Source organism: Mobula hypostoma, chromosome 24 (assembly GCF_963921235.1).
Source record: "Mobula hypostoma chromosome 24, sMobHyp1.1, whole genome shotgun sequence".
Taxonomy (NCBI): domain Eukaryota; kingdom Metazoa; phylum Chordata; class Chondrichthyes; order Myliobatiformes; family Myliobatidae; genus Mobula; species Mobula hypostoma.
In genome coordinates, this window is record NC_086120.1 from 14,160,047 (window position 1) to 14,186,953 (window position 26,907).

At 42.4% G+C, this 26,907-nt stretch overlaps 1 protein-coding gene across 2 annotated transcripts in view; it reads left to right on the forward strand.

The window, feature by feature from the left end:
• Positions 1-26,907, forward strand: part of LOC134337356 (SH2 domain-containing adapter protein F-like) — a 343,478-nt gene that overhangs the window by 275,595 nt on the left and 40,976 nt on the right. For both annotated transcript variants that reach the window (XM_063032282.1, XM_063032283.1), the window contains one exon: positions 7,976-8,095. In XM_063032282.1, the coding sequence (XP_062888352.1) occupies positions 7,976-8,095 (120 nt within the window). The remainder of the gene's footprint in view (positions 1-7,975; positions 8,096-26,907) is intronic.

Here is a 26,907-nt window from a genome sequence, read left to right on the forward strand (position 1 = left end):
GAAGTGGAGCGAGTGAGCAGTTTCAAGTTCCTGGGTGTCCATATCTCTGAGGGTCTAACCTGGTCCTAGTATATTGATGCAGCAATAAAGAAGACAATATAGTGGCTATGTTTCATTAGAAGTTCGAGGAAATTTGGTTTGTCACCTAAAACACTCGAAACCTTTTCCAGATGTACCGTGGACAGCATTCTGACAGGCTGCATCACTGTCTGGTGTGGGGGGGTAAGATACTGTACAGAATCATAAGAAGCTACAGAAATGTGAAAAAATTAGTCAGCTCCATCATGGGTATACTGTAGCCTCTAGTATCCAAGTCATCTTCAAGCAGAGCCTCAGAAAGGCCATTATAAAGGACCCCCATCACCCAGGACATGCCCTCTTCTCATTGTTACATTCAAGAAGGAGGCACAAAAGCCTGAAGGCACAGTGATTCAGGAACAGCTTCTTCCTCTCTGCCATCTGATTCCTAAATGGACATTGAACCCATGAACGCTCCCTCACTTTTTCTTTCTGTTTTTGCACTATTTTTGATTTATCTGTTTAATATACATATTCAGTGCCTATCAAAAGCATTCAGCTCCCTTGGAAGTTTTCATGTTTTATTGTTTTACTTACAACATTGAATCACAGTGGATTTAATTTGGCTTTTTTGACTTGACTCTGATCAGCAGAAAAGGGCTGTCTAGTATCAGAGTGAAAACAGATCTCTACAAAGTGATCTAAATTAATTACAAATATAAAACACAAAATAATTGATTGCATAAGTATCCACCCCCTTCAAATCGATCTTTAGTAGATGCATCTTTGGCAGCAATTGCAGCCTTGAGTCTGTGTGGATAGGTTTCTATCAGCTTTGTACATCTGGACACTGCAATTTTTCCCCATTCTTTTTTACAGAACTGCTCAAGCTCCATCTGATTGCATGGGGATTGTGAGTAAACAGTCATTTCAAGTCCAGCCACAAATTCTCAATTGAATTGTGGTCTGGACTCTGACTTGGCCACTCCAGGACATTACATTTGTTGTTTTTAAATCATTACTATGTAGTTTTGGCTTTATGCTTGGGGCTTCATTGTTGCTGGAAAACAAATCTTCCAAGTCGCAGTTTTCTTCCAAACTGCATCAGGTTTTCCTGCAAGATTTCTCTGCATTTTGCTGCATTCATTTCCCCCCGTACCTTCACAAGCCTTCCAGGGCCTGCTGCAGTGAAGCATCCCCACAGCATGATGCAGTCACCACCGTGTGTCACGGTTGGAATGGGGTCTTTTTGATGATGTGCTGTGTTTGGTTTACGCCAAACATAGTGTTTCGTCTTAATGTCAGAAACTTCAATTTTGGATTCATCAGACCATCAAAACTCCTTCCAGCTGAGTTCAGAGTCTCCCACATGCCTTCTGATAAACTCCAGCTGAGATTTCTTGGTGGCCTCACTCACAAGTGCCCTTCTTGCACAACCATTCAGTTTTTGAGGACGGCCTGATCTAGGCAGATTTACAGCTGTGCCATATTCTTTCCATTTCTTTATGATTGACTTAACTGTACTCCAAGGGATATTCAGTGACTTGGAAATGTTCTGTAGCCCCCTGGTAAGCCTCAGGCTCGCTCAACTCGCTTTCGTCTAGGGGGAGCAGCCTTAGGCCCCGCCAAACTGGGTAATCAAGTTTGTGTGGATGCTGTGTGATGTACCCCACCCCGCCCAAATAACAGACAGTACAACCATATCCGATTAAGTCATTACACTTCATAGATCTTACTGGAACTATGTAATTAATAGAGATAAAATATAAAAGTAAAGTAAAAGGTGCCAAACTTATCAAAGTTCAACCACTTCGTGCACAACAGTTGGAGCTCAATTAACCAAGACTCCTTTCCACCATTCGATCCCCTCCGACCCACTCGACCCGCCGCCTGGGACCAACCACGGTCGACCAGATGCTCCACATGAGTCTGCCTTCGTCTCCTCTCCTCGCCAAAGACCCTGGGCCTCGGACTCCCACCCAGGGTCGTTCCCGCCGCCGAGAGTCACAGCATCGCATCTCCTCTCTCTGTCCCCATTGCGCCTTCTGCCCCAAAGCCTGCAAAAAACAATAGCGTACAGACACACAAGAAAGAATAACATCTTTCCCAATTGGTTCGTTCTCTCTCTTATCAATAATATAACCCAAACAAGCAGAGAGAGAGAGAGAACTCCTTACATCGCAGTCATTATTACAGAAAAGCCATTTTAATTATAACATAACAAAGAAGCCATTTTGTTAGCCTTCGCAGTAACATAAAAGAAGAAACCCCTTACAGTTCTTATATCCACCTCCTGACTTGTGCTTTTCAATAACCCTTTTTGCAGAGTTGCATGGGGTGTTTTTTTGTCTTCATGATGTAGTTTTTGCCAGGATACTGACTTTCCAGCAGTTGGGCCTTCCAGATACAGGTGTATTTTTACATCAATCAATTGAAACACCTCGACTGCACACAGGCCTCCAGATCTCCACTTAACTAATTATGTGACTTCCAAAACCAATTAGCTGCACCAGTGATGATTTGATGTGTCATATTAAAGGGTGTAAATACTGATGTAATCAATTATTTTGGTTTTTATATTCATAATTAATTTAGATCACTTTGGCACGAATGAGTATTTTTCTGTTGATCAGTGTCAAAGAAGTCAAATAAAATCCACTGTGATTCAATGTTGTAAAACAATAAAATGTGAAAATTTCCAAAGGAGTGAATACTGTTTATAAGCACTTTATATATTTACTATAATTGATTTTTTTTCTATACTTACGTATTGCATTGTACTGCCACTAAGTTAATGTAGCTCAAATACCATCCATAAATTTGCTGACAATACAACCATTGTTGGTAGAATCTCAGGTGGTGATGAGAGGGCATACAGGAGTGAAATATGCCAACTAGTGGAGTGGTGCCAAAGCAACAACCTGGCACTCAACATCAGTAAGATGAAAGAGCTGATTGTGGACTTTAGGAAGGGTAAGACGAAGGAACACATGCCAATCCTCATACAGGGATCAGAAGTGGAGAGGGTGAGCAGTTTCATGTTCCTGGGTGTCAAGATCTCTGGGGATCTAACCTGGTCCCAACATATCAATGTAGTTATAAAGAAAGCAAGACAGCGGCTATATTAGGAGTTTGAAGAGATTTGGCATGTCAACAAGTACACTCAAAAACTTCTACAGATGTACTGTGAAGAGCATTCTGACAGGCTGCATCACTGTCTGGTATGGGGGGGCTACTGCACAGGACCAAAAGAAGCTGCAGAAGGTTGTAAATCTAGTCAGCTCCATCTTGGGTACTAGCCTACAAAGTACCCAGGACAGCTTCAGGGAGTGGTGTCTCAGAAAGGCAGCTTCAATTATTAACTCACTCTTCCTTCAGTTAGTCCGGACGAAGGGTCTCGGCCTGAAACGTCGACTGCACCTCTTCCTAGAGATGCTGCCTGGCTTGCTGCGTTCACCAGCAACTTTTATGTGAGTTGCTTCAATTATTAAGGACCTCCAACACCCAGGACATGCCCTTTTCTCACTGTTACCATCAGGTAGGAGGTACAAAAACCTGAAGGCACACACTCAGTGATTCAGGAACAGCTTCTTCCCCTTTGCCATCCAATTCCTAAATGGACATTGTAATTTTTTGTAATATGCATACTATGAATGTTTAGAATAAAATCGAGAAAAATCACTTGATTTTATTTATAAATTGAAGGATATAATGAAATACAGTACAACAAAGAAAATCTTTCACGTTTCGTAAACTTTGTCTTGTCTGTCTTTATTACAGCTGTGCGGTAACAAAGGCTATAGGCACCTGCACAGCTTAGAGGGAGCAGTGCACAGGGATGTGGGGCAGTTAGTGATCAGTCCGGTGGCTAGGCCTCCATTCCATGCTCCACAGTCGAAGGCCAGCGATCCCAATGGACGGATGTTGGGTTGGCGAGAGCAGTGGGTGAAGACCAGTGAGGGCAAGGGCTGGTGACTCTGCCAGATTAGTGATTCCCCACAAGTTTGGTGGGTCTCGGAATTAGAGGCCTGTGCAAACAGGAGGCATGAGGGCCTCTGGATTCTGGGAAGTCAGTTAGGGATCAGGCATATACAGTAAGTGATAAGCCCCAAGGAATATTGATGAGCAGAGAGAGCTTGGGATTCAAATCCATTGTTCACTGAAAGTGGCAAAACAGGTTGATAGGAAGATGAAGAGACATAAGGCACACTTGCCTTCATAGGTTGGATCTGATGGTATAAGAATTGGGATGCGTTATTGAAATTTTACAAACGCAGTTAAGCTGCCCTGGGAGTACCATGTGCAGATTTAGTTGCTACATTAAGGTGAAAGGTAGGAGTTGAAAATAGGTTCTAAAGTGTAAGGATCTCACAGAGAGTGTCTAGCATCCAATACATGCTGCCAGAGGAGATGATCAGACACAATTGCTTTGGTTCAGAAGCATTTAGACAGACAGACAGACAGACAGACAGACAGACAGACAGACAGACAGACAGACAGACAGACATAAATGCAAGGCAGAGAAAGATACTGTCGTAGTGCAGGCAGATGGGATTGATATACACTTAATGGCCACTTTATTAGGTACACCTGCACACCTGATTAGTCATGCAAATATCTTATCAGCCAATTCAATCCATTAAAATAAATGCAAACATGGTCAAGAGGTTCATTTGACCATGGAATGATTGTTGATGCCTGACAGGATGGTTTGAGTATTTTAGAAACTGTTGATCATCTGTGATTTTCATGCACAGCTGTCTCTAGAATTTATAGAGAATGTTGCGAGAAATAAGAATACATCCAGTGGACGGCAGTTCTGTGGGCGAAAACACCTTGTTCATGAGAGTGGTCAGAGGAGAATGGTCAGACTGGTTCAGGCTGACAGAAAGGCGACTGTGACTCAAATAGCCACACGTTACAATAGTGGTATGCAGAAGAATATCTCTGAATGCACAGTACATTGAGCCTTGAAGTGGATGGGCTACAGCAGCAGAAGACCATGAACATACACTCATTGGCCACTTTATTAGATACAGGAGGTACCTAATAAACTGGCCACTGTATGTGTATATCACAAACAACAATGGTTCCTGCATCAATATCTGTGGTACAGCACTAATCACAGATTTCCAATCAGGAAAATGTGCTTCCACACTACTCTCTGCCTCCTATCACCAAGCCTCCTATCATCCAATTGCCTTCTTGCCTTGTGTGTTAACCTTTGGACCACCCTACCATGCAAGACTTTGTTAAGAGCCTTGCTAAAGTCTTTACAGACAGCACTTACTGCCCTGACTTCACCAGTCTTCTTTGCTACCTCTTCAAAAGCCTCAATCAAATTAGTAGAACAACCCCCACAAAAGCCATGTTGTCTATCTCTAATCAGCCTCTGCCTTTCCAAATAAACATAAATCCTGTACTTAGAATTTTGCACAATAATTTCACTACCACTGACACTAAGGCTCACTGACCTGTGGTTACCTGGCTTATCCCGGCTGCCCTTTGTAAAAAAAGGAACATCCTTATCAATCCTTAAGTATTCTGGAACCTCACCTGTGGCAGAAGTACATCTGATGCAATACATTATATAGTGAAACCCTCTGGGATGGTACCAAAGGAAGTTGGCATATGTCTCTCCAAACTTCCACTGGCTCTTGTCATGACCCCTAATAGTAAAGCATAATGGAATGCTTCACCTCATTAAATAAGAATTCTTAATAAAGGTTAGGTTAATAGTGGTTCAATAATAATTATAATTTTGCCTGCAGGATTGCAATGAAAGAGCATTGTTTGGGTGCACCCTTGACCTGGAGTTGAACAATATCCAACAGAATTGAACACCTAATGTATCATTAAAAAAGGTCTTTAAAAGTAATTTGTTTTGAAAATGTCTCTGTGTAGGGAAGCAACTTGCAATGATGCATTGGGTAGTGCTGTTGCTTCAGAGCTTTAGCAACTCCAGTTCAATTCTGACCTCTGGAGTTGTGGGGAGTTTGCACATTCTCCCTGTGAACATGTGGATTTCTTCTGGTTGTTCCAGTTTCCTCCTACATCCCAAACCCATGGAAGCTAGTAGATTAATTGGTTATGTTTCACTACCCTTCAGAGGCTGGCGGGAAGAATTAGGGTGGAGATGATGGGGCTGTAAGAAAGTGAATGAGTTAGAGAGAAATAAGAGAGACTATTGAGATTTTTCTGAGAGCTGGAATAGACTTGATTGGCCATATTGCCTCCTGTGATACAAAGAGCTAAGAGAAAATAAGAACATGTATTTACCTGGAAATTCAATCAGTTGTTTGAGCTACAATGTGTTGGTTAGACTGCACTTGGATTATTGTGTACAACTCTGGTCACCACTTACAAGAAGGATGTGATTAAGTTACAGAAGGTGCAGAAAAAAACAGCAGGGTTGTTGCCAGGACTTGAGGTCTTGAGTTAAAAGGAAGGATTGGATAAGGTGGGACTTTTTTTCCCCCGAAGAGGGGGAGACTCTGGGGTGACCTTGTAGGGGTTTCTAAAACAATAAGGGGCATAAATAGATTTAATAGTCTTTTTCTTAGGAGAGAGTCTATAACTAAATGGCACTGTTTAAGTGAGAGGAGAAAGGTTTAAAGGGGAATCTGAGGGACCAGTTTTCTCACAGAGGACGGAGTGTATATGTAACTAACTGCCAGAGGAGCTGATAGAGGCTGGTGCAAATGTAGCATTTCAAAACCATGTGACAGGTGCATGAATAGGAAATGGTTTGATATGGGCCAAACTCAAATGGAACATGCATGAGTTCGGACAAAGGGCCTGTTTCTGTGCTGTATAGCTCTATGAATCCATGTTTTTTTCTCTATAATATGTGATTAAAATTTTTATTTTCTCGATTGAAACTATTGAAAAATAAAAGGCAGCAGATGCTGGATTTCTGAAACAAAAAAACAGAAACACCTCAAAGCAAGTCTCTTAATTTTCTTACTCCTTCCTGCACTCATATCCTTAACTCTGTCGCAACAACCACCCCCCCACCAACCAACCAACCCCTATGACCCACACGGTACCACCCAACCACAACCTTGTGGCAGCTTTGTGCAGAGAACCAAGGCTTACTTTGGAGTTAGTGAAAGGAGACCCAATTTTATCCAATCTCATAGAGACCCAGACAGCACAGAAAATGTCTATCAGTTCAGTCTGTCAGCAATGACCAATAAGCGTTCAGTTACACTAACCTCATGTGATTCTTTCCACATTCCCAGCAATTATCCTCTGGATTCTACCGCTCCATTACACTAGGGGCAGTTTGCAGTGTCAGATGAACCTACCGACAGATCTGATGCTGAATAAGTTCATTCACTCATTGTCCTCCATCTAGGTTTCTCATTAAGTAGTTTGGTGGTATGGAATCCCACCCATTTTCTGCCTCTTTGTGAGGTGTATAAAACCTATTCTATCATACAAGGCTTTCTGCACAAAACTACCACAGAAATGTCCCCCCCCTCCATCCCAACACCCCCCATAGCTACTGTACATCTTCCAACCCAGTTGTAAGTGGGTTGATGTGTGTAACGCTGCAGCCAATTTTCACACAGAAAATTAAAGTAAGATATGTGATCAGTTCATTTGAATTTATTGCTGTTGGTTGTGGGATAAACCTTAATCTGGATGCGGAAATAGTTTCCACACAATCTTTCACAACCATGACAGATGGATGGCAGGAACTGTTTGTCCTGGGCTTCTTGACTGTAAAGGCAAGGAGGAAAGTTATAGTCACTGTATGAAACTCACTGTACTTCTCACCTTCTGCAGTGCTGTCGATCACTCTGGTGTGCTCAGTATCACTCGCACCCTGCTCCTGTTGCATCTCACAGTCAGCTTCCTGTTCGTTCTCACTTCCAGTCCCACTCAGTCAGCTCTCTCGCTCGCTCTTGCTCCCTCAGTCTCACTCTCTATTTTTCCCTTTCTCTACCAGGTGGTACCATGGTGCCATCAGCCGGGCGGACGCAGAGAACTTGCTGATGCGGTGTAAGGAGTGTAGTTACCTAGTGCGGAATAGCGAGACCAGCCGGAATGACTACTCCCTGTCACTCAGGTGAGCCCTGAGCTCCTGCCTTTTGGGGGATGGACTTTCCTAAATGCATCTTCTCAGAACTGCTGTTTGCATTTAATTATCCGCGCGAAGAAGTAATCAAGTTGAGTATGTCACTCCATGACGAGAACCTTTACCCTTACCCTTCCCATTCACACGTTCCCAGTACTCCTCCTTTACCCAACCCCAAACCTTTTCTCTCTTTTTAATGGCTTCTTTTGTTCTTTTCTTCTCTCTTTCCCCTCCTCACCTCTTTCACACCCTACTCCCCTACCATTACTTCTTCTCCCCCTCTCATTTTATTCTCTGCTTGTCCTTGCTCCTTGTCCTATTCTCTCCATCCTCCTCTCCCCCCCCCCCCATGAGCTGCCTCCACCTTTTTTCTCTGTTCTCCTTACCATTTCCCCTCTTCTTTCCTCTGAGCTCTACTCCTCCTCAGCTCCATTCCCTCTGGGTACTGGTTCCACTGCTTCTGATACAACTTAATCCTTTGCTACCTGATCATATTCATAGAACCTTCTGCATTATTTAAGGGTTAAATGTTACTGTACCAACAACGCCGGGGCTATGTTCATTATTCAATTCCCTGAATGGGAGACGTGGAACTTAGCTCAGTTAAATAAATCAGGAATAAAGAGATCATGCAATTCATAGTGGTTTAAAGTGCCTAAAGAGCAAACCTAGTATCCTTAGCAAACTGTGACTCCAGTCCCACAGTAATGTGGTTGCCTCCAGAAATGGCCTAGCAAACTCTCCTGTCCAAGGGTAATTAAGAACAGGCAAAATTGCTGGACACGCTGGTCACATCCATGTCCCATGAATGAATGGAAAGAAAAAGTGTTCAACTTAAAGGCAGATTTAACTGTGAGCCTGCATGATGGCAGCAGGTCGGTCTGGCCAGGACTGCTGAGTGGCACAAAGACACCGGACGTCTTTATTGGCACCGTTCTAAGCGAAGGCAAGGCTTCTATTATGGATTCCCTGGGTGACCCCAGCTCTTTCTTTTATGCTTTTGCTTCACTGGTTGCAAACCTGTCATCTCCCTGATGAGCTCAGCCCGATATTCTGCCACACATGACAGTCCGTCTTCGAACCATAAGGAGCCCTGCCATCCCCGTTGCTGTGGAAACTGTTAACAAAACGGATGCCCTTTCTGACATGTAATGCATGTTATCATCTGATAAGGAGATCAACGTGGGCGCTCATAGCAGCAGTGTAATCAGCATGTCTCCATCCCATTAAAATGGGTTATCGGCAAATTAAGAGAGGCTCGATAGACCCTGGATAGGGATAAAATGGCAATCTGAATCAGTAATTGCTCTAACTGTCAATAACAGCCACCAAATATGATTCATGGATTGAATTGGGTTCCCATGCCTGGAAACTGGACTGATTTATGTGTGATTTTTAATGCATGATTTGCACATAAGACCTGCTTTGCACTTTAGGTTGTGATGACGATTATTTCTGGTGTGATTAGCAGCCATTGAGAAATTGCCTCAGGCACACTTCACCTTAGCACCTCCGAAGTTTGTCTGGTATCAGACTTGTATCTAAAGTCATCTGGTCTGCAGGGGCCGGAAGATTACTGTTCAAAGTTGCGATCTGCAACCTACATTTCTCGCTCGCGTTTAAATAAGGAGCTGAACGGTCCCCACAGGGACATAACTGTCTTGCTCACAGCTTCTGCCAGATTCGATTTCTCTGAGCTCTGCTTTCATTCACAAGTTCACCATCAGAAATCACAGAATCTCGGTTCTGTGCAGGATGTTGCAGTCACCAGCACTTTGATAAGCCCAGACCTTTCAGAGGCTTTTATGACGCACACAGCGTTGGGGTCAATTGGACCAGTATAATTTGCCCAGACACAAAGAAGACCACTTTTCCTTCTGCAACCCCCACCTTGTGGTTTCCCTTATCTGAATGGCATCTTGTGCTATCACTACCTTAGAGAGTATTCTTTAACTTCTGAATCACCTCCCAAGGGCCAACACGCCAACAATGCAGCAGCTGCGCTCTCTACAGGCAGCCTCAGTCCAGAGATGCAGGATAGGATTTGGACCTAATTCAGCATAAAAACTACCCTTGTGATACTTAATTAGATTTTCACTGAACTTGTTTCAGTTCACCTGATTGAGTCCTGTTGCAGTCGGCAGCTCCTCCATAGCGAACCAGAAAAAGTGACTGGGATTTGCTTTAGCACATTTACGGAACCCCTTTTACACTTGTCTGCCTGCTCATAGGTTTGACAACATATAAACAACATCTTTTTCTCGCTGCAATGCTCATAATGTAGGTGCCTGTATGTCCTGCTTTCTACTTCTGTTTTGTTAATTTCTGTAAAATCGTAATTCTGGTGTTTAATTCATCTATCTCAAATGTCAGATAGAGAAGGGAGAGTGTGTGGTTGCCAGGTGAGGCCAGGTGAAATCCTGTTGTCAAGGAGCACTGACTTTGAACGCCCTGGCAGCCAGCACTGGAAACTGGTTGAAGGTATTCCAAGAAGTTTGGTTGTTTTCTGTTTTCAAACAACAGCTGTGCGAGGAGAAGTTGCCACAAGCAGGATATTGTGTGATATTACAGACCACAGGTGTAATCTGCATACGGGAAGCACAAGTTTCACTTCTGGGCTCAATACAGACGGTGCCTGAGAGATTTATGCTTCATTCTGGAAGACTAGCAGCAGTGTACAGTGCCAGCGGAAGTAGGACTCCCTGTCAATATATCAGGGCCAAAACCATCCATCTTTTTGACTTCATGTGACAGGGTAGTTTTGTGGCATAAGAATAATGAGGGACCATCAATGTGGGCAACTCCTTCTGCCAACAAAACATGTCTGCAACAATGGTCAAAGCCCTCTGTGTATCAGCAGTTTGATGATGCATTTGGCACATGCTTCCAGTTATTGGGAATATATTGACGCTGCCACCCTTGCACCTGAATGCTTCAGGGAAAATGTAGACAAGTGGATAAGGCAGTTCAGGTGTGAGACCCACATCAGGTGATCTGGGCACAAGCTGCTCAGGCTGTGGACACTAGCTGGAATAAAATTAGAACAGCGTCTTCACAAAGAATACAAATATGTTGTTTATATGTTGGCAATTTTATGAACAGGCAAACAAATATTAAAGGGTTCCTGTATATAATGTATTAAAGCAATTTTGTTCCTGTTTTATTGGTGCACTAAAGCAGACCGGCAGAGACAATCAGGACCAAACACGAGGAAATCTGCAGATGTCAGGTGTCTCACAAAGCAATTGGTGAAAACTCAATCAGGGTGTTTTTTATTCTGAACCAAGTTCAAATACTCACCCTGCACCTCTTGGCTGAGGCTGCCTGCAAACCGTCCGGTCTTATGAATGGCCTAGTGAGTTGCTTAGTTCAGAGAAGGATTACTAAAGTTTGGCCTCAACCTTAATGCCAAAATACTTCAATACGAATTTTTTTAAACCCTGGCCAGCGCTCACAGCAACATGGAAATCAATCACAATATTAAGTCATTGGCAGCCTATCTTAAAACATGTAAAATTCATTGTTTTTTTTTCCAGTTTGTCTTTCTAGTGTTTAACGTATCGCTGTGAAAGGTTTAAAATATTTAAAGCTTTAGATTTCTGGATGCCTGTTCATTTTTAGTTATATTTCTGCTGCAGCATTAGTACCTGTCTACACTGGCTGTAATGTAAATAGCTTCAGTCAATAGCCATAAAATGGTGTATTGTTCTAATTTCCCAAGGTGAGATTCAGCTGGCTGAGGCTCAGAACCGGCCCCATAAAACTGACAATGCTGGAGACACTCAGCGGGTGATGCTGAATCTGTGCAGAAAGAAAGTAGGGCTACGGTTTCAGGTTGATGACCTTTTGTCAGAAACAGCAGATATGAAGGATGAACAGATTATAATGAGAAACACATTCAGGCAAAAATAGCAGCGGCAGGGAGAAGAAGAGATGGCAAATAAGGGTGATTAAATGTCAGCAAAATGAAATGGAAAGGCTTGTGCCTCAAACCAGTCTGGTAGCGCACAATATTCTACACAGCAATAAAAAGCATTCTACTCTGCCTTAGAAACTCAGTTGCATTTGAATTTCAGAAGCAGAGTAGAAAGTGCTGTCAGTGTGCTGTGTGTGTTTAGCTTTCCTTGCCAGGGATGAAATTCTCGGCATCTAAAAATCAGAATATTCTCACATCTTATTTTGTACAGAATAAATAAATTCAATTGAGTCATTATCTCACCATTTGGAAAAGAAACATTCACTGTAGGTGTGCATTGTGCTTGTACTGCTGCTGAGAAATGGTTTGGAATGGCTTATTTAGTATTTCTATGGGTGAATCCAACAGACCAGGACATCTAGAAATGATGCTGGCTAAATGCCAGAGATTGCTGTATTTACAGAGTTCACTTTAGACAGCCTTCTGGACTCTGTCATTCAGATTCAGCACATGGAAAAAATCCAACATTCCCTGTCCTGAGGGCCGGTTTATAAGTAACTCGGCTAACATGGCATTTGACTGTCTGTCAAGTTGCTGAAGTGTGCCTGAACAACAGGGCCCATTCACCGCTTCGGGATCACCATTACCGACAAACAGAACTTCCGAGATGGGGTGGTGGTGGGGAGGGGTGCATTGAACAATCTGTCATTTGACATACAGACTTTCCTGTGACAGTAGAAGGCTAATAGTTCAGCCGCCTCCGGAGCATTAAGAGTCTTCTAGATTTCCCTTAAAGTTGACAATGCTCAAGTATCCCAGTAACCAGACACCTGGGAGGGGAGCTTTGCAGATGGAGATATTAGGTCAAGAGTTTCAGAGTTGTACAGAACATAACTAGGCCCTTCAGCCCACCATGTCCATGCAGACTTTTTTCTTTAACCCATCGGCATTAATCCCATTTAGTTCCGTATCATTCTATTCCTTCCCTATTTAAGCATCTTTCTAAGTGCCTCTTACACATAGTGGTGGTATCTGATACCACCACCTCCTCCAGCAGCATGTCCCAGGCGCTAACCACTCCCTGTGGGAAAATAAACTTATCCTTCACAGAATCTTTTGCTCCATGCCCGCATTTCAAACCCTGACCTTGTCCACCACAATTCTACATTCATTCACTGGGAGAGATTTCTTTTAATTCCAGCTTGCTCTCTGCTGTCTGTGCCATGTTGATTTAAATTCCACTGGTACCTTGCTTAGGGTGCAGGGTGGGTTCTCAGGAACAAGAGTGATATTGGAGTCTGTGCTAGTAGGAGTCAATATAACAGCCTATGTGGAGGGTTGAGTCGCTGAGGGTGCTACTGTCCCCCGTGCTGGATACTGCTGTGCTGAGATAGTGACTGAGGGCTCAGTCCTCTGCTGGTGCTCCCTCAACAACGGAATAGCTGACGTGATCTTGTGGCATATGGCTCAACACAGATGACCCACAAAAGGCTTCCTGTGAGGGCTGGCGTTGGACAGACTGTGGGATGCACTGCTGTCGCCCAGTACTGATATGCGGGGTTGAGGGCTACACCCTGGCCAGTGTGGTCAGCGCAGGCTCACTGCTGAGAACTGGAAGCATTTGCGCCACTTGTTGACAAATGGAGAGGGGCCACTGTCTATGGTCCTGCTGGCCAGTAGACACTGAGGGACTGTGTCTTGTGTAGGGATCTCTCAAACACTTCTGAGTGTATTGATTAAAGAAGAAATATGGGTGGAACTGGTACTTTGTACGTGTATGTACTGGTTTGCCGAAATGATTATTAAGAAAGACATGTACTGATTGTATTGTGTTTCCTGGGTATACTATTATGAATAAAGAATATTTTGGAAATTAAAAACAGACCATTGAATCCTAGAGTCTCTCTCCTCACATGATGCTTGATGCAATGTAAGCTGCTCTCTCCTTATACTTTTAAACCATGCACAGCTCTCCTCCGGCCGAGAGGTTTCTCTGTGGTCACAAGTTCCAAAGCTAGTGACCACCGTGGATCTTGTCTCAGTGCAATGATGAGCCATGGAGCCAAACAAAGAGAAGGGAGGCAGCTGCTTCAGGAGGTGACAAGAGAGACAGTAGAATCCAGGCCAGTCTAGTCAGACTCGAAGCAGCCCATCACAAATCCCTGCAGTCCTCTGCAATCAGCAGCGGCCGCTGCATGACCCAGAGCACCGCGTCTCAACATTAAGTGGCCACCCTGTTCATCCTGGCCAGCCCAAAGCAGGGCACTGGCTGTGTGGAGTTTGCATGCTCACCCTGTGCCTGCATGAGCTTCCTCTGAGAGCTCTGGCTTCCTCCCACGTCCCAAAGACATGCAAGTTGCTAGCTTAATTGATCACTTTATTTCGCTCTTAGTGAGTGGTAGAATCTATGAGAAACTGATGTTGAGGTGGGCAGAATAAAATAGAATTAATGTAGGGCTGATGTAAACATGTGGATCAAGGGGCTTGCTTTGTCCTGTCAGAATCTACGAGGTATATTTCACCACGAGGTTCACCACTACCTCCCCCACTTTCCTCCCATAGCCTAATGTTGCCACTGGCACCACATGTGCCAAAATGGACCCCGAAGGTTGAAGAATTTCAGCCAGGCACAGCAGATTCCACGTGTAAGAAGAATATTGATGAGCACACCACACGGACCACATCTTCAAGTGGAGCAAAATGATCACCAATATCCTGAAGAGAGAGAGCAGTCACTTTGTTTGGACGTTTTACCAAAATATAAGACTTTAATTGTTCTGGAAGGGCCATCCTCACCAGTTGTTCTGATTTCTAGGGAGGGGCTTGAACTCACCGCCTCTAAATCTGAGACAGGAGGAGTGTGAACTGAGCCAAGCTGACGGTCATATGAAGCCCTTGTGCAGCTCTCCTCTCACTCCCTTCTGCTGTACAATCACTGGCATTCTGCAGATGTGGGGAATCGTTATTCTGACACATCAATAGGCATGAAGAACTGTAAGTGCCCTGCAAGATTTCAGGGCCTAGTTCCCAATGAAATCAGAGGTACGGTTACTGTCCTCACAAAGAAAATGTCCTCACATGCCAGAAGTAAAAACAGGGAAGGTGTAAAGAGGGACAAATGAACATCCATGCAAAATCAATTAACACTAAGTGCTTCAAGGCTTCCACAAGTATCATGAGATCTTTAAAAGTCCAGTAAACTGCTTGGACAGGCTGATAAAACTCCATTTTAATATGCCATCTGAAAGATGCAAGCATTAAAGCTTCCTCACTACCGTACAGGAGAATCACTGCTGATGAGGTTTTGAACCTCTTAAATACACTCTGCGTTTCCAATTAAAGTGAAAAATGTATTGCAGAAGTGACATAAACTGGATCTCAGGTTCATCACATCACAGCGTCCTGGTCTTATCCAGCCTCCTAACTATACCTCAGTGCACAATTGCAGTTTGTACTCATTTGAAAATGAATCTCCTAATCCTGACTAATTAGAGTAGATTATCCAAAAACTATACTGCAGCAGCCTTCGATGCACGACAGTGGCGTCTTTCTGCCGTTGCATTTATTTAACATGAATAAACTGCACAATTGACAAGATTGTCTGCTTCTAAGCACGAAGCCCCCTCTAAAGTAATTGGTTTTATCTGTAATGGGGCTCTGGTGCATGGTTCCGTCTTCTGCTCTTGCGTTTTGTTCTGTGGCCTCTCCGGAGAGTGTCAAACTCATTTCCAAACACAGCTATTAAAGTATCCATCAGCACTGAAGCTCTTGTTTCAGTTAAGGAGGAATTTTAAATTATTCAGATTCATGTTTTTAATGTGTCACTGGGCTTACCGTTTCCACATTAGCCACGCCTCTCCTGTGGGCCAATTTTGAAAGGATTTTTAGAGGTCACAAAAGGACAAAAATACAAATCTTTGTGTTATATCTACTAAGTCTGTTTTAATCATTAACCTTTCCAAAGATATTTCAGTCTCTCATTATTAAGACTTCTCATACCTTATGTACATTTGACTATGCTGATGTAAGGCATTGATTCCCATTCTTTTCTATGTTAATTGATATCTAGACTACATTTGGTCTGAGCATATTTGACTTAAGGTGACAACAATCTGCCAGCATTGCTGCTGCTGATCACCATCTAGTGACCCCTGCAAGATGTGCAAATATGTAACATCACCGATTCCAACTCAGATGAAAGTTTCATTGTCTAAGTTTGTATGTGAGAAGAGGACTGTGTAGGCAAGGTCGCTAAAGGGATTTTTAGTATCTGTCAATGCGGATCAAGTGTCAAGCAATCTCAGAAGAGGGGCTGTATTTATGAACTGGAATCCAGTGCACAAGCCTTGCCAAAATCCATAATGAGTAAAGAAACCGCATTCCTGTTTTGCAATCCTTAGGTGTTGCAATGAGTGATAAGGGTAAAGGAAGTCTATTGTCCAGTTACATAAAAGCATGACTACAGACTACAGTTAATTTGGTCCAGATTGCTGTTCTACAACGTATTCAGAAGTTCAGATTTCTGGAGGGGGCAGCAGAACATAAGAACATAAGAACTAGGAGCAGGATTAGGCCATCCAGCCCATCGAGCCTGCTCTACCATTCAATAAGATCATGGCTGATCTGACCACGGATTCATCTCCACCTACCTGCCTTTTCCCCATAGCCTTTAATTCCCCTACTATGCAAAAATCTATCTAACCTTGTCTTAAATATGTTTACTGAGGTAGCCTCCACTGCTTCATCGGGCAGAGAATTCAGCAGATTCACCACTCTTTGGTAGCAGTGATGGGAGCTTTCTCTTTCATTGGCGATGTTAAACCAAACTCATAATTACCTTGGAAGACAGAAAAGAACATAATTGCCCCATTGAATGATATCATTCATTTGGTATCCAAACCAAAATTCCTGGTTCAATCACCATCCTGGGAACTTATATGTTTTTCACATTCTCTTCTCTGGATTCTAACCTCACCATAAGTGGTCTCCAGTGGGAGAACCTTTTATGATCAAGTCTAGCCAATGAGTGCTGGCAGGTAACCTGACTGCCAATTATGGCTGCACATACTTCTGGAGGTTTCACCCTCCTGGTTACAGTCTCCTTATCCCAGAGCTCCAGCCAATGGTTGTAGAACTTGCCCATCCTTTTGATGTACAAAGTCATCCTCAGCAATTAAAAGTTGAACAGATTTTTGTTTTGCATTTTGGACAGCTTCTGGTCCAAGAGTCTTTTCCTCTGTATTGCCAATGTTTTAAAGTCATCACCCGGATATCCAAATCCATGAACTTCCAAATGCACAGTGCTGTGGAATATGCGTGCTCGGCTTAATTTAACTTTGAGGGAACCCATGTGAAATAGTTATTACTTGCTTTAGTGTTTTCACTCCTGTGTGATCCGGGAACCTAAAGCAATCTGACTTTATCCTCTAGCCTTGGGGAACTATTCCGTTTGCCCTTCTTGGTGTCTAATGACATTCTACTATTTGCTTTCAATGCTCTTGCAGTCCTAATGAAAGCATTTGCAGAAAAAAAACAAATCGAATGTAGAGAAAAGACTGTGCGCTGAGACACGCAGACAGATATACTGCTGAAAGGATTAGGTAACCCAGTATTAAAGGAGGCCACGGGAATCACTACTTCTTCAGATCCTTGTTCTGATACATTGTAATATCCTTGTGGTTTTGCGGGAAGGCTCTGCTTGCCGGAATTTATATGGGTTCTGTATGTTTACTGTGGGTGAAGATAGCTATTAGGTTTGAACAAATTCTCAGCCTGAGACACACACTGGAGCTAGACATTTAAAGGTATTTAATGGTTAGAACTGCGGAGTACCCATCCTTCCCTTGAACCAGTTCCAGGGAACCACATGAAGTAATCTTTATTTGTTTCAGTAGCCACCGAGGATGTTCAGATATTTTTGTCGTCCCTTATCCATCCTCTATTCAATGGGTGTGGCTGTGCTGCACCGGAATTGTCACCTGTGATTCCTTCATGGCTGCATCTAATGCGGCAGGTTGCTGAGGACCGAGCTCACTGGCCTGCTGCATCCTAGATCCAGCAGTGACTTCCCTACAACCACAAGGCCTCAATTGGCCATACTTCAGAGCTTCATCCCTGAAACAAACCCCAACCACTTTGATCGGTCTCAAAGCAGTCACTGATTCACCACCTTTTAAAAGTCTCTGACATTCAGAAATATTTAAAAAATATTAGTATTTATTAAAATAATTAAGAAGACAGTAGTATTTAAAATCATAGAAAATAGGTGTAAGCCATTTAGCCTTTTGGGTCTGTATCACTATTCAAAACGTGATGGTTGATGATTAACTTCAGTGCTCTATTCCTGTCTTCTACACATACACCTTGATCCCCTGAGCATTAATGGAACAATATCAGAGGTCAAAAACAGAGAAATCATCAAAAATATATCTACCTCCTCCCTGAACACTTAACGACTTGCTTAATTACTTGGCCTCCATTGCTTTCTGAAATGGAGAGCGTTCCCTACCTTCTCGATGAAGAAATTTCTCCTGATTTTGGTTCGAAAAGGAATTTCTCATGTCCTGTGGCTGTGACCCCTGACTCTGGACTCACCAGCCTCTGGGAACATCCTCTATATTGCTTCATCTGTCTAGTTCTTTAGAGTTTGTGATCAGGGCATTGATTTAAGGTAAGCAGTCAGAGATTTAAAGGTTGCTTGGGAAGAGAATTTTTCTTCTAGAGAGGAATATATTGCCTGAAGTTGTGGTAGAGACAAGTACACTTAAAAAGGGTGAAGGTGAAATGCCAAGATTTCGAATGCCAAATGCCTGGTAATGGTATTAGGATAGATAGATATATTATCGCTGCTGTAGACACAGTAGATGGAAGGACCTGTTTCTGTGTTATATGACATTATGATTCTAATTTAATAGATTTATTTAAGATTCCTCTTATTCATCTAAAACACAGTAAATGTAAAACAACAAACAATCTGAGAGCATAGAACTGTACAGCACAATACAGGCCCTTTGGCCCATGGTGTTGTTCTGACCTTTTAACCTATTCCAAAATTAATCAAACCCTTCCCTGCTACATGGTGCATAACCTTCTACCTGCTGAAGAGTCTCAAGATATTGTCAACTTTTCTGGTCAAAACTCAGTGCCAATCCTTTCGCAGATTTTTGACCTGAAACATCAACAATTCTTCCCCCTCCCCCCAGTTGCTGCTCCACCCACCAAATTCCTCTAAAACATCAACAATTCTTCCCTCTCCCCCTCCCCACCCCACAGTGGATTCCTCTAGTGGATTGTTTGTTGCTCCAGATTCCCCCATCTACAGGCTCTTATGTCAATTGGACATAGACCTATGTGACCCAATCATTCAACTGAAGCAACATAAATTTTAAAAAATAGTCATTTTTTTCTTTGCTTCCTAATCTTACTGGCTCCAATCGCCATTAAAATCCATGAGGTTTCATATCATGATGCAAGTGTCAATTTCCGAGTGTAAAACTGGGTAGGCCCAGCAAACACTGGACTCCCTCATTAGCAGTGAAACTAACTGACAGATTTGATCTGTCAAATAGAAACATAGAAACATAGAAAATAGGTGCAGGAGTAGGCCATTCGGCCCTCTGAGCCTGCACCGCCATTTATTATGATCATGGCTGATCATCCAACTCAGAACCCCGCCCCAGCCTTCCCTCCATATCCCCTGATCCCCGTAGCCACAAGGGCCATATCTAACTCCCTCTTAAATATAGCCAATGAACTGGCCTCAACTGTTTCCTGTGGCAGAGAATTCCACAGATTCACTACTCTCTGTGTGAAGAAGTTTTTCCTAATCTCGGTCCTAAAAGGCTTCCCCTTTATCCTCAAACTGTGACCCCTCGTTCTGGACTTCCCCAACATCGGGAACAATCTTCCTGTATCTAGCCTGTCCAATCCCTTTAGGATTTTATACGTTTCAATCAGATCCCCCCTCAATCTTCTAAATTCCAACGAGTACAAGCCCAGTTCATCCAGTCTTTCTTCATATGAAAGTCCTGCCATCCCAGGAATCAATCTGGTGAACCTTCTTTGTACTCCCTCTATGGCAAGGATGTCTTTCCTCAGATTAGGGGACCAAAACTGCACACAATACTCCAGGTGTGGTCTCACCAAGGCCTTGTACAACTGCAGTAGTACCTCCCTGCTCCTGTACTCGAATCCTCTCGCTATAAATGCCAGCATACCATTCGCCTTTTTCACCGCCTGCTGTACCTGCATGCCCATTTTCAATGACTGGTGTATAATGACACCCAGGTCTCATTGCACCTCCCCTTTTCCTAATCGGCCACCATTCAAATAATAATCTGTTTTCCTGTTTTTGCCGCCAAAGTGGATAACTTCACATTTATCCACATTAACTTGCATCTGCCATGAATTTGCCCACTCACCCAACCTATCCAAGTCACTCTGCATCCTCTTAGTATCCTCCTCACTGCTAACTCTGCCACCCAGCTTCGTGTCATCCGCAAACTTGGAGATGCTGCATTTAATTCCCTCATCCAAGTCATTAATATATATTGTAAACAACTGGGGTCCCAGCACTGAGCCTTGCGGTACCCCACTAGTCACCGCCTGCCATTCTGAAAAGGTCCCTTTTATTCCCACTCTTTGCTTCCTGTCTGCTAACCAATTCTCTATCCACATCAATACCTTACCCCCAATACCGTGTGCTTTAAGTTTGCACACTAATCTCCTGTGTGGGACCTTGTCAAAAGCCTTTTGAAAATCCAAATATACCACATCCACTGGTTCTCCCCTATCCACTCTACTAGTTACATCCCCAAAAAATTGTATGAGATTCGTCAGACATGATTTTCCTTTCACAAATCCATGCTGACTTTGTCCGATGATTTCACCGCTTTCCAAATGTGCTGTTATCACATCTTTGATAACTGACTCCAGCAGTTTCCCCACCACCGACGTTAGGCTAACCGGTCTATAATTCCCCGGTTTCTCTCTCCCTCCTTTTTTAAAAAGTGGGGTTACATTAGCCACCCTCCAATCCTCAGGAACTAGTCCAGAATCTAACGAGTTTTGAAAAATTATCACTAATGCATCCACTATTTCTTGGGCTACTTCCTTAAGCACTCTAGGATGCAGACCATCTGGCCCTGGGGATTTATCTGCCTTCAATCCCTTCAATTTACCTAACACCACTTCCCTCCTAACATGTATTTCGCTCAGTTCCTCCATCTCACTGGACCCTCTGTCCCCTACTATTTCAGGAAGATTATTTATGTCCTCCTTAGTGAAGACAGAACCGAAGTAATTATTCAATTGGTCTGCCATGTCCTTGCTCCCCATAATCAATTCACCTGTTTCTGTCTGTAGGGGACCTACATTTGTCTTTACCAGTCTTTTCCTTTTTATATATCTATAAAAGCTTTTACAGTCAGTTTTTATATTCCCTGCCAGTTTTCTCTCATAATCTTTTTTCCCCTTCCTAATTAAGCCTTTGTCCTCCTCTGCTGAACTCTGAATTTCTCCCAGTCCTCAGGTGAGCCACTTTCTCTGGCTAATTTGTATGCTACTTCTTTGGAATTGATACTATCCCTAATTTCTCTTGTCAGCCACGAGTGCACTACCTTCCTTGATTTATCTGTCAGTAAGTCTTAGATTCATAGTTTGAATGACTAAATGTTGATGGTTCCATTTGTTTACAACCTGTATAATTCAGCCTCATCCTTTTCTGTCTGCAGTTCAATTAAGTCTGAGCTGTCCCAAGGATATTTGATGACAAAATGAGGCATCCAGTTTTCCCCTTTTTAATTCTCTATCTCCCTCCCACACTGACCCCTGGCACTTTGACCTGTTTCAGTGAGGCCCAAAGTAAGCCCAAGAAATGGCATGTTATCTTCCACCTAGGCACGTTGCAACCTTCAGAATATAGCATTGAATTCAATGTTTTCAACTTTCCAGCTTGTATTAGAACTAGCCGATTTTGATTAACAGTATCAAACTGAGATTGAAATGCTTTCGCTATCAGTAGTTGAGAGATTTGTGTACTCAGAGAATCAGCCCTCACAGCATTAATTTTGGGTGTCTGGGAACTCTGTGCCAAGAAGCTTTTTGACCATCTGTGTGAATTTCCCAGCAGAGGTATCCGAAAAATATCACGTGTGTAAAGTCACCAAGTAGTGGGAAGGAAAACAGTATAAATGTTAGAGAGCTGTTAGTCCTGTTAGGAATGGTCAAGGAACAATAGAAAGAATGACAGAAAGACAGGGTGACTAGAGTCCAGTCCTTTTCCTCAATTTCGGCCACAGACCAACTCATTCATCTGCACCTCATTGATAGCTTTATAGCCTTTAGGAATTGTACCTGTGTTTTGAAAATCCTTTGTGTTTTAGAAATGGTTTGTACTTTGGAAATTCTTTGTAAGAATGAAATTCTCTGTGAGTATTAAAGCAACACATAAACACACATACTAAATGTGTTTTAAGAATTTTATCTAAATTTAAGCATGTATTACTAAAATTAAATCAGATGTGTTTAAGCTGCTTTGCTACCCGGAAGTATCCCCTCCTTGACAGGGAAAGGGGCCCCACCACTCAAAGAGTGGGTATTGACAACTAAACTCACCGTGGAGAATAAATAGGGATATATACAGTGGTGCTAGAAGCCAATTAATTAAATAACACAAAAAGCGTTATACTTGTTCACTTATTTATTGAGAAAAAATAATCCAGTATTACATGTATTTGTTGGAAAAAGTATGTGAACCTCTGGGGTAATGCCTCCTACTTCTATTTGGAGTCAGGTGTTCCAAGCAATGAGATGAAATTGGAGGTGTGGGATGTTGAGGTGTCCTGCCCCTTAAAAAAGACACACAAAGTCAGGTTACTGCCAGAGCCTGCTCTTCTCAAAAAGGTCTGTTTATGAGCACCATATCTCAATCAAAACAACTTTCAGAGGAATTAGAAGAAGAATTGTGGAGATGCATGAAGCTGGAAAAGGCTACAAAAGTATTTCCAAAGACCTGAGTGTTCGTCAGTCCACAGAAAGAGAAAATGTCTACAAATGGAGGAAATTCAGTACTGTTGCTACTCTCCCTAGAGTGGGCATCCTGCAAAGATCACCCCAAGAGCACAATGTGCAATGCTGAAGGAAGTGAAAAAGAACCCAAGGGTAACAGCGAAAGACCTGCAGAAATCTCTAGAACTTGCTAAAGTCTCTGTTCATGTGTCCTCTAGCAGATCTCAAAATAAAAACATTGCTGCACGTCTGAAATTGCAAAAGAACACCTGGATGTTCTACAATGCTTCTGAGACAATATTTTGTGGACAGATGAGACAAAAGTTGAACTTTTTGGCAACATTACTATGTTTGGAGGAAAAAGGGCACTGCACACAAATACCAAAACCTCATCCCAACTCTGAAGCAAGGTGGAAGGAGCATCATGGTTTGGGGCTGCTTTGCTGCCTCAGGGCCTGGTCAGCTTGCAGTCAGAGGAACAATGAATTCAAAATTGTATCAAGATATTTTACGGGAGAATGCCAGGGTAGCAGTCCATCACCTGAAACTTAATGGAAGTTGGATAATGCAACAAGACAATGATCTAAAAGACAAGAGTAAATCAACAACAGAATGGTTTAAAAAGAAGAAAATTAGTGTTTTGGAATGGTTGAGTCAAAGCCCTAACCTTAATCCTCTAGAAATATTGTGGAAGGACCTGAAACAAGCAGTTCATGCAAGAAAGCCCAGCAACATTGCAAAGTTGAAGCAGTTTTGTAAGGAGGAATGGTCTAAAATTCCTCCAAGCCGACGTGCAGAACTAATCAACAGTTACTAGAAATGTTTGGTTGAAGTTATTGCTGTACAACGGGGAAAGCAAAGGTTCACATACTTTTTCCAACAAATGCATGTAATATTGGATCATTTTTCTCAATAAATAAATGAACAAGTATAGTGTTTGTTGTGTTATTTATCTGATTGGGTTCTCTTTATCTAGTTTTATGATTTACATGAAGATTTGATCACATTTTAGGTCATATTCATGCAAAAACAGAGAAAATTCTTCAGGGTTCACAAACTTTATAGCACCACTGTAGCTGTTGGGGTGTAGATGGCTACAGTATAACATGCCTTTCGTGAGGGTACCCATAGCTATCTATATTGGATAGGGACTAAGACCTTTGTTTGAGTTCAGGGAGAGAAAACCTAACACTGTCACAATATCTTCATCCTGTCACAGCTCCACCATCACCCCACATACGCACATTTCTCTGCAACTTCAAACAAAGTTAATTTCTATTTTCTCTCTGTTCTAATGGACAATCATCAAACTAAAACATTGCTGCTATTTCTCTCCCCAGAGATGCTACCAAGTGTGCTAAGTATTTACAGCATTTACCACTTCCATTTCCTTTCATACTCCCTTTGTTTCATATTAAGTTCAATACTTGGGATCACTGGCAGAATTGGTACATATATGCCGTCTAAATCCCAAAGCAAGTGAGGGATGGGAGTCAAATCAAATATTGGGGTGTTTATAAGCTTTTGAGTGCAAAATAACCATAAGACCAGAAGGCATAGGAGCAGAATTAGGCCATTCAGCCCATCGAGTCTGCAATGCCATTCTATCGTGGCTGATTTATTATCCCTATCTACACCATTCTTCTGCCTTCTCCGCATAACCTTTGACACCTTGATTAACCGAGAACCTATGAACCTCTGCTTTAAATATACTCAATGTCTTGGCCTCCACAGCTGTCTGTAATGTATTCGTGCAGATTCACCACCCGCTGGCTAAAGCAATTCGTTCTCATCTCTGTTCTAAATGGACATTCCTCTATTCTGATACCATACCCTCTGGTCCTAGATTCATTCACTGCGGGAAACATCCTTTCTACATCCACTATCTAGGCCTTTCAACATTTGATAGATTTCAATAAGACGTGCCCCCCCCCCTTCTCCTAAACTCCAGTGAGTACAGGCCCAGAGCCATCAAACGCTCCTCATACATTAACTCTTTCTTTCCCACAATCATTCTCGTGAACCTCCTCTGGACCCTCTCCAATGCCAGCGCATCTTTTCTTAGATAAGGGGCCCAAAACTATTCAAATACTCCAAGTGCAGTCTGACCAATGCCTTATCAAGCCTCAGCATCACATCCTTGCTCCAAATTGTTGATATATACCATGAAAAGAAATAGTCCCAATTCCATCCCCTGCAGAACACCAGTAGTCACTGGCAGCCAACCAGAATAGGCCCCTTTATTCCCTCTCTTTGCCTCCTGCCAGTCAGCCAATCTTCAGTAACTTTTTATTTTGATGTCATAGGTAAATTATAATCTCAATAGAGGGATAGAGATGATAATGGGGATGTTTGTATAGGTGAAAAGGATTGAAAGATAACCTGTGATTTCAGTTAGTAGACCATGTGGGCTCTCAAAGTTTCTAAGCTTGATTAAGATATAAAACAAGATCCAACTTTATAGTTTATGAGATATAGTTTAGAAACATATAGTACTCAGGCAAGCACTTCAGCCCAACGTCCATGGTGACAAAGATGTCTGCCCAAACTAGTTCCATTTGCTAGTAACGCACATAAAAGTTGCTGGTGAACGCAGCAGTCCAGGCAGCATCTCTAGGCAGAGGTGCAGTCGACGTTTCAGGCCGAGACCCTTCGTCAGGACTCCATTTGCTAGTATTTGGTCACTATCCCTCTGGGCTTTCTCTATCCAAGTACCTGTTCAAATGTCTTTTAAACTTATTAATTGTACCCATTTCTACAGCCTCCTCTGGTAGCTCATCATGCACACCTACCACCCTCTGTGTGAAGAAGTTGCCCCTCAAGTCATTTGTGAATCTTCCCCTTCTCACCTTAAATCCATGTCCTCTAGATTCCCCTACCCTGGAAAGAGACTGAGACCGTTCACATTATTTTAATTACTTATTTACTGCAATTATTGTTGGAATGATCTTTTATTTTTACAATTGTAAATTATAAATTTGCAGAATGGGGCTATTTGTATTAATACATGAAAACCAGTCAATGTAAAAAGAAAGGGAATGACCCTGGTAGGGAACCACCTAAGCATCATGGCACAGAAAGTAGCCCATCATCTCAAAGTGTAAATATCTGTTAGAAAAGAACCCCAGGTTCAACATGCTTTCCGCAATTGATCCCTAGTAGTGTTGGTTTTGGACTGGGTTCGCCAAGGTGGTAAGGGCCACTTCATAGTACCCTTACATTAGGGAGGTAGAGTTCAAAATGAGGCCAGTGTTCTGCTTCTAGCCCATAACAAGGTCACTCTCTGTGAACAGACTTGTTATATGGGTAGCCCTTTAGAACTTTTCTACAAACTGACACAAAGCACAAAATAAAAACAAAACTTTCATCACTATGCAGTGCCCCTTTGCTCACAAGACTCTTTGCCCATTTCTCAGTGCCAATTATAAGTGCAGACAATTTCATAAAGGTAAGAACACATCTGCCCATTCGAACTCAACAGGGTTTCTTACAAGTAGAAACAACAAAATCTATAATGGTGAATAGGAAAATGCCAGATGAATAATTTGTACTGTGGTAGTCTTGTGTTCATTGTCCACCAAGCACTAAACTCAAAAGAAGATCTTCAGCCCTATCCGAAATAGATAACTATGGGTGCAATCACTATACTGTAGTGTGATTATACATTATTCACCTATACTTCAAAGACTAGATTACTTCCTTGTCTCGAGTAATGGACCTCCTGTCTTCCTAACAAGGAGGAAATACTTCCAGGTAATGAAATAGTTTAAGTACAGTTGTTTTATTTTTAATGATACATATTTAAATTCAGACAGATAATTACTTAACACTCATAGAGGATTTCTAATTTATAAAAATGTTCCAAATTACAAAAGATATA